This window comes from Coffea arabica, chromosome 4e (assembly GCF_036785885.1).
Source record: "Coffea arabica cultivar ET-39 chromosome 4e, Coffea Arabica ET-39 HiFi, whole genome shotgun sequence".
Taxonomy (NCBI): Eukaryota; Viridiplantae; Streptophyta; class Magnoliopsida; order Gentianales; family Rubiaceae; genus Coffea; species Coffea arabica.
Genome location: NC_092317.1, coordinates 15,378,848 through 15,393,638, shown reverse-complemented (window position 1 = coordinate 15,393,638; position 14,791 = coordinate 15,378,848). Strand labels below are relative to the sequence as shown.

The following is a 14,791-nucleotide window of genomic DNA, read 5'->3' as shown; positions in this document are numbered from 1 at the left end:
CATCGTGTCGCATCCTGCAATAAGATGGAGAAAAACTCTGCACATAATAAAAAAAAGTATGGAGACAAGGGATCCCTTTGTCTTTAACCCCTCTCAGGTACTAAATTACCAAACTTCAGGCATTCAAAAGGAAAAGAATGGAAATAGTAGAAATACAAGTATAGATTAATTCTATAAAACTTCAATAAAATCCTAAAGCAGTAAGCATGTTTACCAAGAAAGTCCATTCAATTCGGTTGTACGTCTTGCTCATATTGAGTTTGACAGACATAAGATCTTCTCATCCTGAAGATTTTGTTCTAAGATAATGACTCATCCAATAAGCAACAAGAACATTAGCAAGAACATTATTAGTGATTAAACAGCCCGGGATAAAGGCAAACTAATATTTTGAAATGATAGAAGGAAAAACGACATTTAATCTATTAGCAAGAACTTTAGACACCAACTTATAAGCCACATTGCATAAACTTACTGGATGGAATTGAGAAATATGAGACGCAGGCTGACACTTAGGAATTAAGACTATATGAGTATAATAAAGATTCTTATTGAAGTAACCACGATTTAAAAATGATAAAAACATATTTTGACATAGCATGACACACTACATATCAAAACTTTTGATAAAAAACAGGACTGAAACCAGTTGGCCTCGGAGATCTATAAGGAAACATCTAATTCAAAGCCTTAACAATCTTAGCTTGAGTATATGATTTAGTAAGTTCCTTGTTCATCTCATTAGTAACCTTGCATTGAACTCTCTCTAACCAGCTGAATATCCTCCTCTAAGGGATGAGAGGAGGAAAATTATCTCCTAAAATGATCCATAATAATTCTTTCAATCTCTCCCTAATCTGTACACCAATAATTCTATATCATCTTTTAGACCCAAAATCTCATTTTTTTTATGTCTAGCAAAAACTTTAGAGTGAAAATATTTTGTATTACAATCTCCGTCCCTAAGCCAAGGCTCTTTGCTATGCTGGCTCCATATGATTTCCTCTTTATCTAACAACTGATCTAACTCCGATTCTAGTCTTCCAATTTCCCCCTTTACTTGATTCGCAAGGGTACCTTGATATTTCAAAACTCCGCTTTGCTCCACCTAATTAATCCCAATCCACAATTCTGAATCTTATCTAACAAGCTCTCACAAGCATCATCTCGAGAGACACAATCCCAATTATGTTTAATAACTTAGGCATAGTCCCTCAATTTCTTCCACATCGCTTCAAAACAAAACAATTGTTCCCACTTCTAGCAAGGCCGGTTTCATTTATCTTTAAATTTAACCAAAATCGGAATGTGATCAGACTTGTTAGAAAATAAGTATTAAACTGATGATGCAGAGAAAGCCGCCATTCAATCCGCAGAAACACATACCTTATTGAGACGCCCTTTAGCGATGTTTGGATTATTCCAACTATTACACCAAACATAATTATAACCTTTATATCCCAAATCATGTAAAGAACAATGCTCCAATGCTTCCCTAAACAAAGACATCTTCCATGGAGAGTGTTGTTGTCTTTTAGAAATTTCCTATGCATATAACACTTCATTAAAATCTCCAACACATAATCATGGTAAATTCACGTTACCCTTCAAGCTCTTAAATTGTTCCTAGGCGAGTCGTCTGTGAGATACATCAAGTTCCCGTAAAAACTATAAATCTTCATTGCCTTTGATTGTCAGAAATCGAGACAATTGCATCAATCCAACATCTAGACACAAAAACATTTTCATTCCATAATAGCGCAATGCCTCGAGACCTCTCATTTCCCACTACTACCAAACCATAAAGACCCAATTGTTGCTTCAAATGCTCAACGACGTTGGCATTACACTTCATTTCTAAAAGGAAAAATAAATCAAGTTTAAAGCTCCTCACAAAGCAGGTGAAACTCACAAACTGTTCGGGTCCCCAAGCCCCGGCAGTTCCAACTAAATCAAGCCATTGATCTCGATGGGGCTGGTGACCAGCCTCTGCTAATGTGTTCTGAAAAGCGAATTGAACATATTCAACAAATTCACCATAACTTCTTTTTGCCAAAGGCATGTCCACAATAGCCTCATTGTCATCTCTATCTTCTTCAATTTTGTTCCTCTTAGAATTTGACACTGACAATAACTTTCTCATAGAACTCATTCCGAGACAATTGATGCCACCTTTTCTTTTCACTCTTCTATCGTGATACCAGCTTAGAGGTTGATTCTTTAAAGCCTAGGTATCTTTTCTGTTCATAGCACTTTGTCCATGCTGTTTCACTTATACATCAACCAGAAAAATATCGTCAATTAAATCTTTCATTTTTGACTTTTACATAGCAGAAGAAATTACAGAGTCCATATTTTCTATCAAATTAATCAAGTCCTTGTTACGCTTATGAAGATCCAATCCATTTCTAACATTACGTCATAAAGAAGAAGAGCACTCTACCCTCATCACTCTCAAGCCCTATGCCATTTCTTTCCAGGATCAATTAATAGGCTAGTTTCTCTTGCTTTGTCTTTGATCCTCAACCAACCTCCTATATCCTCTTCTTGGTCCAATTCATGATCCAAGCCATCCTCACCCTTATTCTGATTCACTCCACAATTTGCATTTGGATAAAAGTGCTCATCCCTCCTCAAATCTTTATCCTTTTGTTGTAGAAGGATATCTTTCTTTTTATTCAAAAATTGAACAGGATAAGTTATGCCCGAAAAAACTGCATGTCTACGTCATCCTCATGTAATCCTTGAGAATGTGCATGCCCCACTCTTGGTCCAACTGCCTTTTCCGGTGACCGCCTATCTTCCATTGCCGGAAATGACCTTGCAGTAATATTGCCGCTTCCAGCTCTTAGCTAGTGACCGTATTGCTGATGAAAAATACCGTCATCCTCTTTCAGAACACAATTTCGCTCACCATGTCCTAACCTTCCACAATCATGGTTCGCCATCATGAGTCGTAGTTGTTCCACATCCGTCACGTCATATCAGTTGAATATCGGGTGATACACACATTATAGCACATAAATTTTTTTTAAAAATCTAAAAAATTTACTGAAATTGGAAAATACCAAAAAAAACCAAATCGACTCCGAGTTGACTTGGATGTATCTGCTAATACCATGCATCACGGATTCAAATTGACCAATATCGACCAAGTCAGAGCGAGTCGCCATGAATATCGTGATTTGAGAATCGGTATCATACCAGCCCAATCCGTTCCGGTTACGACTCGACCGATTCGTATCAGAATCGGCGATATTGCTAACCATGACCATAATAGTAACAAAAATTCGGTATCTTCTCATACTTGAAGAAAATCTCACTTCCTCTCCAAAACGAATTCTCATTTTTCTGTAGAGAGGCTTAGTAACATCAATTTTCACTCAGAATTCTCAAATATCTACCCCAAGAAACATTCGCATCACCAAAATCCCATCTAACAAAATTACCCATTTTGTTGCCCATCAATTCAACAATCTCCACACTCATCCTATTCAAAGGAATGTTATATGCTCGAACCTAGAAACATGACGACTTGAGTTGAATTTTAGATGGTTAAACATCTCCATCATAACCAGCAAGTAACATTAAATTATGATCTAAAGCCCATGGCACACCCTCCAAAACACGCTTTTTATCCATTTCAGTTGGAAATTGAAATAATGTCGAATTATCTCCAATGGCTACACCTTTAATTCTCCTTGGAACATCCCATGCCTTAATGAGAGTTGAAATCATTGCCTTAACATTAACATGCTTTTGAGAGAATACTTTTCCGAGAAGACAAAGGGCTCCTTTTTGGACAATTCTCTCGTTGATCATACCATCAGCATCAGTAATTTCATTTTCCTCATCCGTAATCTTTAGATTCTCCCACAACTGCTCCAACTCTTCCGCAATTAGAAAATTCCAAAAGCTGAATATGACCAGGGAACTTAAGAAAAAGAACTGAAAAAAAAAAAAGAAACAAGGACCACACAATGCCAAAAAAAAAGACAAATGTTAACACTCTTTCTAACACACTGACAGAAAACATTAAATACTAATATAAGAAAAGACCCAACAGAAATACTGGAAGAAAACATGGACAAAAGGATTGAGAAGAAAAATCATTATCCAAGAACAAAATCTAAAAGACTAAAGAACTCTCATAGTGGAGAGAAAAAACTCGCATGAGCAAGGAGTCAACCCACAGAGAAAACGGAACCCTCATGGGGAAAAGCTAATTTTCTCACTAGCATTTGTTTTGGAAGAGAGATTTTCTTTTGGATGTATAGATTTCTTAAAAAGTGTTATAAAACAACTATTCAAAACTTTTTCCATTCCAGTGTAAAATTTAAATTGTGTATCATGTTCCAATCAAAAGTCTATCACAATTGTCGTACAAATTCAACATTTTAATGTGTAAACTATGATCCACAATGCTAACAACTAGATTTGGGTGAAGAAAAAGGAAAATGATGATATAAAATTGTACCATACTTTTCTACATATTATCTAAATTCCCAATGGGGATTTCTTTTCTTTTTCTATTCCATTGTAATATTTAAGTTGTGTGTCATGCTCCAGTCAAAAGTGTCACAATTGCCATACAAATTCAACATTTTAACGTCGTTTTATAACACAATGCTAACAAATAGATTTAGATGAAGAAAAAGGAAAATGACAGATGTTAAGAATCACTCAGTACCACTGAACCCCTCAGTGCACTCAGGGAAAAAGAAAATATTGTTCTCGTTGAGAATTAAGAGTGGAACTCAAGACTTCCCGCGCACCAAACGGGTGCTCTAACCAAACCGATGGAGCTATGAGAGTATGCCAAAACAATATTTTGCACTATTCTAGATCTACAAAATGTACGTTTCCTTTGACCAACGGCTCCCGCATGGTGCATACGTTGGTGATTGTTCCTTAACCTAAATCACAGTTTTAAAGCAGCATCTACTACAGCATCCAATTTTCTCTGGGAGAGATGGGGAGGTTAAATGATGAAAACCCACTAACGGTTACAAATAGCTCACGCAGGATCAATCAACAGATAGCAGATCAAGTTGCATCCAATCACAATGGAAGGTACATGTTCGAACATCCAAAATAACCCACCCAGAAGACTGGAACATAAAAGTTAGCATCTCCAACGAAATAATTTTAAGACCAAATAAACAATGCAGTATGAGATAAAGAGAGTCAAGTGTACTGCAAGTATGCACAAGGTAAATGATGTTATACATTTAGCACTTCCAACGTTTTAAGATGGTAGGTTTAGAATAAAACCACTGGGAAGAACGATCATGACCCAAATGGCACCAGATTTTCTACAACTCAATACGCTTTCTTTCTGATACAAATGTAAAAATCTCCAATCTCCTCGCTAGAATAAACTCTTATCTACTCTACTTCCTGCAGGTAATCATCAACTTCAGCTGGTGAAAGCACCCTGCAAGAAAATAAGCAGATTGAGATAACGAAAAAGTCAACTAACAATTATCATCCACCTAATTATGCGCATACTTGACATATAGAATATCAGTTACTTGCCTAAATTTTCTGTCATTGCCAATAATGCCAATCTCAATGTTTTTGCCAGAAATTTGTCCTTCAAACCTGAGAAGCACATGAAAGGTACGTGTATTTAGGACAACTGACAAATATAAGTGTTTAACCAAGGGAAAAAGATAATATAAGCTCAAACATGAGCAGAAAAGTGAAACAGTAATTTCACCCATAAGCCAACAGGAGGTCAAAACCTCAACATGCCTGCTCAAGCTTTCAAGACTTTCAAAAAATTAAATCAACAAATAACTATTACAAAGAATTTGAGGTCAAGTGTGGATACTTACCCCTCTTTGAGGGTCAAAATAGCAGTGTGAACAGCATCATCAAGTTCCATATCCTCTGTGTACCTGAAATAGTCATATTAATTCTTTCAACAGTATCGATGCAATAAACCATATAAAAGCACCTCAACAATCAAGGTTACTCAATGATCTTTAAGAGACTTAAGTCTGCCAAGTGGCAAACATAATCCAAAAAAGTAAAACACTTCTTAGTTTATTTTAGAATAGCATCTTGCCACTTGCAATAAGCAAAAGGTGAGCAATCAAAACTACTTCAGAAACAAGCAAAATTTACAATCATTTCACTTCTATATTTCATTAGAAAAACTGCACAGTTTGTTCTCAAAGAAAATGGAGTTAAAAAGTTGCCACTGCATCTGAAACATTTGTCAGAAAGATAAAGATGAGAAAATAATAGCACTTGAAAAGTTACTGAATTCCATAAACAAAATGGATATTCCCAGAGACAGCCCACTTAATCAGGATTTTTTTCCCCCACTTAATCAGGATTAGAAGAACATTCAATATGTTGTCTCCAACAGAAGTAGTTTTAGAATGTAAAAAGAAATTTTACAACTCAAAACACATTTCCTCAGAAAAGAAAATGTGGATATAAGAAAGATACTGCATTAATAAAATATACAAAATCACAAAAAATAAAATCAGCAGACAGTTGTAAGTACCGAACTATCACTGTAAAATAAGCCATAAAATAGAAGTTTCTGAATTCAGAAATGATAACTACTCACCTCTTTTCAAGAAATGTTTTTGCATTAGACACATTCTTCCCCATAGCTGAAGCCTTCCAGGAGAAGTATGAACCTGATGGATCCACCTATGGAGCAAGAAGCAAAAGAGATATCAAGAATAATCAAAACTCCCATGGCACTTAGATAGGCAAACCAAAAATTTATGACAGCATATTTAAGCTAAGCCAAGCCACAAAATATCTAAGCACCAGGACTGGAGAAATTTGATGACATACTTGATACAGTTGTGGCCCCTTGTCATCATATCCAGCAACCAAGAGTGAAACACCAAATGGTCTTACACCACTACAAGAAAAGTAAGGAAAATAAGAATGATAAAAAATATGGTACTCATTTACAATTTACATCAAATGTACAAACGGGGCAAGTACAGAGAAAAGATTAGGACCATGGATTCAGCTCCCAAGAATCTCCGGAAAATCATGCTGGCAATTCAGCTTTATGTGCTCTATCCTAAAATTATGTTACTATTTCTACCAGGCAACAGTTGGAAAAAGGAAATGTTAATATTGCACATAAATGTCTACCCTGAGTAAGCTTATCTATGTTTAACAGAGGAATGCAGTAGGCCTTCTCTTTTTTCATTTTTACTTTAGCAATCCAATGTACCAACTTCCACGGTGGACTAAATTGTGAAACTGACAGTAAGCAGTAGACAGGTCTTAGCAAAATGTTTCAGAGTCTTGGCAAAATGTTTCAGAGATGAAAACAACTTAACTGTCCCCATGAACCCTGTGGTATGCAAGCAGAAATGAACTTTCAGGAAAAGAAGCCTTTTTAATAAATGTTTTTCATGCTCCACAGAGATCCACTTTTCAAGCATTATCAGCAACCTTTGTGGCAGAACAAAACTATATTTCCCCATTGAAAATTAAGAAACTTTGGCTGCCTTCATAAAAGTCAGGCTAAGATTTAACCATATAGACTATTCTAGTCCACCAGGACAGAGGCTTCATCCATAAACTGCTACATCTTAACATTAGAAACCGTGATATAGAAGTACTCACTCCATAAGTTGGCCCACTCTACAACGTTCAGAAATCAATACAAATCCTTTTCTAGGTGAAGCAAATTGCCAAAGAATATTTAGACTTCAATTGTTGGACTTGTAATGACGGAAAATTTCTTTAAATAATGGTAAACAAATAAAATCATCCCTCAAATGGGGGATTTCTGCCCGTCTATGGTTGCTGCACACCAGCCAAGGAGATTCTTTTCTTTTTTTGAGCTACAGTGTTTCCGCACATAACTGTTGTAAAATTATTTCCAATTCACTAAAATTGCAAGATTTTAAAAAAAATTTAGGTCGTGCTGCGGCAATGGACTTAGGTTTCAAAGAAAAAGAATACTTGTATCTGTTGCCACACCAAAGCACCATTTTGGTGCGGCAACAGACTTAGGTTAAAAAAAAAGACTTGTATCTGTGAGATTTGGAGTTGGTGCGGACAGAATTAGTTAATAAAAAAAAATTGATGAAATATGATATGTTTACAATATAGGAAAATTCGACTACCCCTTTGAGTACCATACCCATGACTCTAATCTAATAAACTCTCGTCACAAAATTCAATAATTTAAACACCTAAAATTATTTAAGGGTTAATATATCTTTTTACATATGTAACAGTGAATTGATACTCTATCGATATGGAACCTTAAAGGTACTATGGAACTCCTCTCTAATACATAATGTTTGAGGGATGGCAGTTGGTGTAAACACTTATTGTCATCTTGTAAACTTTCAATTTTACCCTTATAAAAATTAATTTTTACTATTGTCCGTCAATCAAAATTTTCAACATAAGTACTTGTAACCACCTATTGTAACTACCAAATTACTATAAAAATATAAACCAAAATTAGTTCATGAAACTTTAATTTAATTTTTTGTATGTAACAAATAGAATTTATACAAAATTGATTCACAGTAATTGTTCCACGGGAGTGAAACAATGCTTGTGCAACAAGAAGACCATGAATTTAATTAAACAAAAAAAAAAAAGTCTGTTTAAAAAAAAATTGTAGATGTTTTGTCAGTTACCGCACATGCATTATGTGGCAACTGACACAGCCGGTTTAAAAAAAATGTCTATTTGACGCAAGCCGTTACTGCATCCAACGATTAGCTCTTGAGTTTTGCTTCTATATAAACCCCATCCCCCCTCAAGAATTAAACCACACCATATTCTCTCATTTAGCTCTCTCACTCTCATTCAGCAAGTTCACTCGTTTTTCTGTCCATTTTTTATTCCTCCAACGACACACAAGCTAAACTTTACTTTTCTCATCTCCCTATATTCCTTTATTTCTCACTCTCCTTTTCTTGCCTCCTTGTATTCTTGTATTTCTCACTCTCCTTTAAAGTTTTACTTGTGTGTTGTTGGAGGAATACAGGAAGAAGGGAAAAATGAGTGAACTTGCTGAATGACAATGAGAGAGTTGAAGAAGAGAATGAGAATTTTAAATTCATGCTATGTGTGGCAAAAGAGAATTTTTTAATTAAATTCATGGCCTTGTTGCCGCACAAGAAGATAGATATTATATATATATACATACGCATGCACACACATATTTTAAACTTGCACAATTTTTTTTTAAAATAACTAATTACACTTTGGTCCTTAGTTGAAGGTAAAAAAAAAAAGGAATTATCTCCACTACCGCACAATCCTTGTGTGGCAACATTAGATTCAAAATACAACCTCCAATCTTCCCATTTGGCAAATAAATTTTGTTTTTCCTATTAAACTAAGAATCTTGCTATGTAATGGCCTCTTGCCCTTATCCTTCAAGGTGGTTGAGCAGTCGCATCTCTAGTGCTTTATCAATACTCCTTTGTTGCACCCCAGAGAGTCACATGACATTGATCCCTCGAAGTGAACTATTTTTTCACCCCAATATAACTAAATTACCAATCCATGTTTCTATGACATTTTTCACTATTCACACAACTGTCATTGAGTTAGAAGTCAATAGAAAATATTCATTCACTTCATATGCTTTTCATTACATTCATGTAATTATATTAGTAGTTAATGCCATTTGTAATTTTAATCTCGTTATTTAAAACCCAAACATTATTCGATCACACTGCTCAATCCAATTAATAGCAATAATAGTAACCGAACATTGCTGCAATTTAATAAATATTTAAATATTTATTCTATTAATTAATAATACATTAAGGCAATTAAGGACAAATTAATGCAAATTATTTTTAATTAAGGTGTATAAATTTTGCTCGATCCCATAATCTTAAAAAAAATAATGTCATTCCCCTGAACCCTAAGCCCTAAACCCTAATAGCAATAATAGCAATTGAACATTGCGACAGTTTAATAAATACTTAAATATTTATTCTATTAATTAATAACACAAATTAAAGCAACTACGCACAAATTAATGGAATTTATATTTTTGAAAATTAATTTTTTAATTAAGGCATATAAATTTTGTTTGATCCTATAATCTAAACAAATTATGTTATTCTCCTAAACCCTAATGCAATAAAAGCAACTGAACATTGCACCAATTTAATAAATATATATATATTTATTCTATTAATTAATAACACAAATTAATGCAATTTATATTTTTGAAAATTTATTTTCTTAATTAAGGCATATAAATTTTGTTCAGTCCCAGAAATTTTCGCATATTGGATGCAACTAGCTCCAATGGCTAACAAAAAAATTCGTTTTTTCATCCTTTGTTAGAGTTGCCACACAGCCCATGTGCAGCAACTCTAGCACAATCTTTTTAAAGCTTGTGTTTGTTGCCGCACCAAAGACACCATTTTAAAAGATGCGTCTGTTCCCAAACCAAAGTGATGTGACAGCAGATACAAAGTTCTTAAAAAAAAAAATTAAGTCTGTTGCCGCACCAAAGTGGTGCAACAGACACCTAATTTTTTTTAAAAAAAAATAAAACTTGCAATTTCAGTACCTGATTGGGCAAATTGAAAATAATTTTACAACGGTTGCCGCACATAGCTTGTGCAACAATACTGTAGTTTAAAAAAACAAAAAAGAATCTCCTTGGTTGCCGATGGACAACATAGGCAAAAAATCCCTCATTTGAGGGATGATTTTATTTTTTACCATTATTTAAAGAAATTTACCATAAAAACAGCAGTACTATTGTGAAATAACAACACAATAGTGCTAGAAATCACCAAGCATAACTGAGTCAGATAACAGTATAAACACGTTACCCGGACTGGGTAAATTCCTGCATGACCGTAGCAGTTTCCCGGACAAGTTGTGTAACAGGAATTGATTCCTGTCAACAAACAGCAAAAAGCAGGAAAGGTAAGCAGCAAACACTAACATTTCATTATCTTCAATGAAACACGAGATACCAGAAGCAATAAAGATGAATTACGGCATTCAGAACATGGAGACATCTCAGCAGCCTTGCTGCAACTGGAGTATAAGAACCAAACAAATGTGCTTTGACCAACAGATCAGTTTATTGATTACAAAAAATAAGACAAGGTAACTTTCAAGAATGCAACATCAAAGGCACTAACTAAAGAGATGCAACCTCCTTCCAAGGTAGAATTACCAATTTTATATATATAATACATCTTAATCAACCCTAATCTTCGCTTCTCCTGGAATAAAAATTTCATTTTTTTTGAATAAGTCTATGACTTATATAATACCATAATTAAATCAGTGCAACTAAAAAATAAAAAATCTACTTCCCATGGTTAAAAATGCAATCTCTAAGGAAAAGCTGTATAACATCATAATCCCACAATATAACTCAAAATCGCACCATCTCCTCTGGAGAAGCAAAGAGCAAATCAGTTATGCTAAAAATTCCATTTACCGAGGGTTCAATCCTGAACTTCTAAACATTAACATTATACCATTCCACCTAATCATAATAAGTCACAGTTTCAGCAAAAAGATAGAGGAAAGTCTGAATATTGATGCAAAGGCACGTCATTTACTTTATACAGTCGATGATATTGCTCAGCTTGCTTCCTACTTTTGCGCACCAGGACTCGGAAATCAGGGCCCATGCCACTGCAGATATTAGAGAATGTGAACTGTCATTAAAGAGACAAGAACATGTGCAGAAGCGCAGGTGCAAAAACTAAAAGAGGGAGAGAAGCTAGTGCAAAAAACATGAAATTCTTCAAGTAAGTAACCCATCGACTTTTCAAAAGAGTATAGGACAAGCTGACAAGACTATCTACTCAATATAGTTTCTTCAAGTAGTCAATTACCCACCTACATCTTGATAAGAGCATATCCAAAACTCAAATACCAACTCACCAAAATTCATTTCTCTTGTGGCTGGAGTCATGACACAGCTTCATTTAGATCAAATAAAGAGGTCAATGCTAAAGGGACTAAATAATAGCAATGGTAAACCTAGAGCACTCCAAAAGGCATATGTGAGACACCTTATCCCCTATAAGCAGCTATTTTCAAGTATGCCACCCTACTATTGTGTTTTGCAGTGGAGTAACTAGCAGTCTAGCTAAAAGCTACTCACAAGATATGAGCGTAGTACAGGTAAAAATGTTGACCAAGTCAAAAGGAATCTGGACCTGATCTATGCAACCAAAAGAGTCTAACAGAGTAACCTCAAAAGAATGAAATGCCGCATCCCACAAACATAAATAAAATATATACCTGTATACAACTCCAATATTTGTAGTCAAACTCTGGATCTTTTGTACCTGAAGCAACCAAATCCAAAAATTGGATCAGAGGTTGTTCTGTGAAGAAGCAATCTGGAATTTAGAAAATACAAAGAATTCGAATTCCAACTTTTAAAAAAAATTCAAGTAGAAAGTCTGAAACAAAAAACAACTTGAAAAGAATATAAATAAAGCTGAAAAATAAAAATGAAAAGGCTCAAGACAATAACAGAAATAGTTCAGTGAAATACATTTGGAATAAGGGGAAACATTGCTTTGATATGAGGAAATGAGACATGTACATATGACAAGGATAATAAAAAAAAACCCATGTTCATGTGATATGAGTACAATAGTTCCTGCAGAATGGATACGTATGGGTGTCAAAATCAAATAACCACACATGACCATACAAGCAAATAGCAAGACATAGCTTTCTCCACAAAAAACAAAATCCAGCAAACCTTGTCGCCTATACAAATGCAATGTCACATTCCTGGGCTAAAGTAAATAACCATTTCACAAATAAATCATAAAATTGCACATGCATTGAATAGTGGACTTTATTTCTGGTAAAATTTTATGATTTAAATATATCAAAATTAATAGTTATAGATGCTATGACCATGCAGTCCATGATTTCCTCCAAAAAGGATTATAAAGAGGAAAAAAAAAGTAAAATTCAGGACAACCTAAGAGATACTCTTAAAACTTACAGATGTCTCGTCGACCAGGATGGATGGTAATTTTTTCTCGGTTGCAATAACAACACCATTAGCAGCTGCCATCACCAGTATAGATGTGTGAGAGGATTGCAATATGAAAATAATTCAAAAGAACAATAAACAAAAAGATTGCTACTGATATTTTCTCTAAAACTGTAAAGACCAAAACTACATAAGTTGATCTCATGAAGGTCATTGCTCTCTAAGCCTTGTATGTAAAAAGTTTTCCTTGTGCGAGTAATTGTACTTATGAACTGAGAACCGTATCAGAAACTTAGGTGACTAAATGGTGCAGTGATTAACTATGTATTAAGAACTGATTAAGACAAATAAGTGTACAAAATCTGTAAAACTATGTATCACAGGTTGAACCCCAACCATCACGGATGACTGATACTAAAAAGCACATTATAAAGTCCTGAATTACCTTTAATCCCCAGCGATGTTTGACCAGACCCAACTGCAGTTAAGGCATGTTCAATCTGAACAAGCTTCCCAGAAGGGCTGTTAAAAAAATTAAAATCTCTGTAAGGAAACTTGCATACGAAAAAGCCAAACATGCATCAACAAATAGTATGAGCTTAGATAGGAACGTTAATTTTTCCAGAAAAGGGCAAGCAAAATGCGTACCTGAAAGTGGTGAGAGAAAAGGAGTACTGACTATCACCCATTTGAATCTAAATGGATTTTTCAAGAAAAAAATCCTGCAAAAAATGACCAATAAATGCAAAAAAAAGGTCATTCTTCTAATCTACTTCAGTAAAGATGTCAAAATTTACTCCTTTGAACAGAAAGTTTTAACTTGCCCCCAACCAACTTATTTTCATCCTCATTACAAAACTATGAAGGACAAGAGGCCAAAAAAAGGAAAAAAAAATCCTTCTCTTGTACTGTCTTGCTTGGTTACTACCAGAACCATGATTCAAAGGCTCGGCCGAGTCCGACTCGTCACCGGAATTTCAGCCTCCGGTCCGCGACCAGTCCGCCATATCACAGAGGCAGTAGACCCGGTAGAAACTCGTTCAGACTCGGAAAATTCGGGCTGAGTCGACTCCGGGACTCAAAAGAGTGGCCGAGTCAGCCGAGTCTAGCGAGTCAACCCGCATAGACTCATCAGATATCCATGAACGGAGGCTTTCATCATGATTTTCAGAGACTTTAAGGGTATAAACAAAGACTTTAAACCCAAAAAAAAAAAACTTACCCGTATCCAATTTATGAGAAATTGCACAGAAAGACAGAAATACAGCAAGTGGGTGGCAGAGATTCAAGAGAAGGAGAAGGAAAAATTAAAAGGGCGAAGAAGACGAGGAGGCTTTCAATATCAAATGCACGGCGGGCGGTGGTGAGACTTGGGGAGGAAAGGGAGGAAAGAAGAATGAGAGGCAAACTCAAGCGAGGAGAAGGCTACAGTTAGTCACAGTACGGTCAAAAAGAGGAAGAAATAATTTCGGAAACCTCCCCTAACGTTTCTAACACTATCACTTGGCACTTTTAAATTTTGAAAAATCTCATTTACCTTCTTTATTTCGGGTATTTTTTTTGTAACTTTTACAACTCACTTCAAAATATAAATTATTAAAATAGATTTTAACCTACTATGTATATATACACTGACAATTATTATTTTATTCTAAATGATTATGTCCTCTTATATTAATACTCATTTTGAAAGAAAGAGGTGAACTTTTAAATGTCATAATACATTAATTTTTTTGTTAATTTTTATAAATTTGGTTGATATTGTTCTTTAATTGAAATTTAAAAGTTGATAGTGGGGTTGAAATTCCCACTTTTAAT

General features: G+C 34.9%; 1 protein-coding gene across 1 annotated transcript; it reads right to left on the bottom strand.

Moving 5' to 3' along the window:
- Positions 1-5,146: 5,146 nt before the first annotated feature.
- Positions 5,147-14,456, bottom strand: LOC113742813 (proteasome subunit alpha type-2-like). Its single transcript, XM_027270802.2, has 12 exons — positions 14,196-14,456; positions 13,622-13,695; positions 13,419-13,495; positions 12,983-13,047; positions 12,259-12,305; positions 11,568-11,643; positions 10,821-10,888; positions 6,823-6,892; positions 6,587-6,672; positions 5,841-5,903; positions 5,539-5,604; positions 5,147-5,437 (listed from the first exon to the last, which is right to left on the bottom strand). Exons 2-12 carry the CDS (start codon positions 13,660-13,662, stop codon positions 5,389-5,391), a joined length of 708 nt encoding a protein of 235 aa, XP_027126603.1. The 5' UTR covers positions 13,663-13,695; positions 14,196-14,456; the 3' UTR covers positions 5,147-5,388.
- Positions 14,457-14,791: the final 335 nt, after the last annotated feature.

Coding starts and splice junctions, on each gene's coding strand:
- LOC113742813 (XM_027270802.2), bottom strand. CDS start 13,662: ATGGGTGATAGTCAGTACTCCTTTTCTCTCACCACTTTCAG. Junction 13,048..13,418: donor AACATCGCTGGGGATTAAAG/GTAATTCAGGAC, acceptor TGGTGATGGCAG/CTGCTAATGGTGTTGTTATT. Junction 11,644..12,258: donor AATATTGGAGTTGTATACAG/GTATATATTTTA, acceptor TAATATCTGCAG/TGGCATGGGCCCTGATTTCC.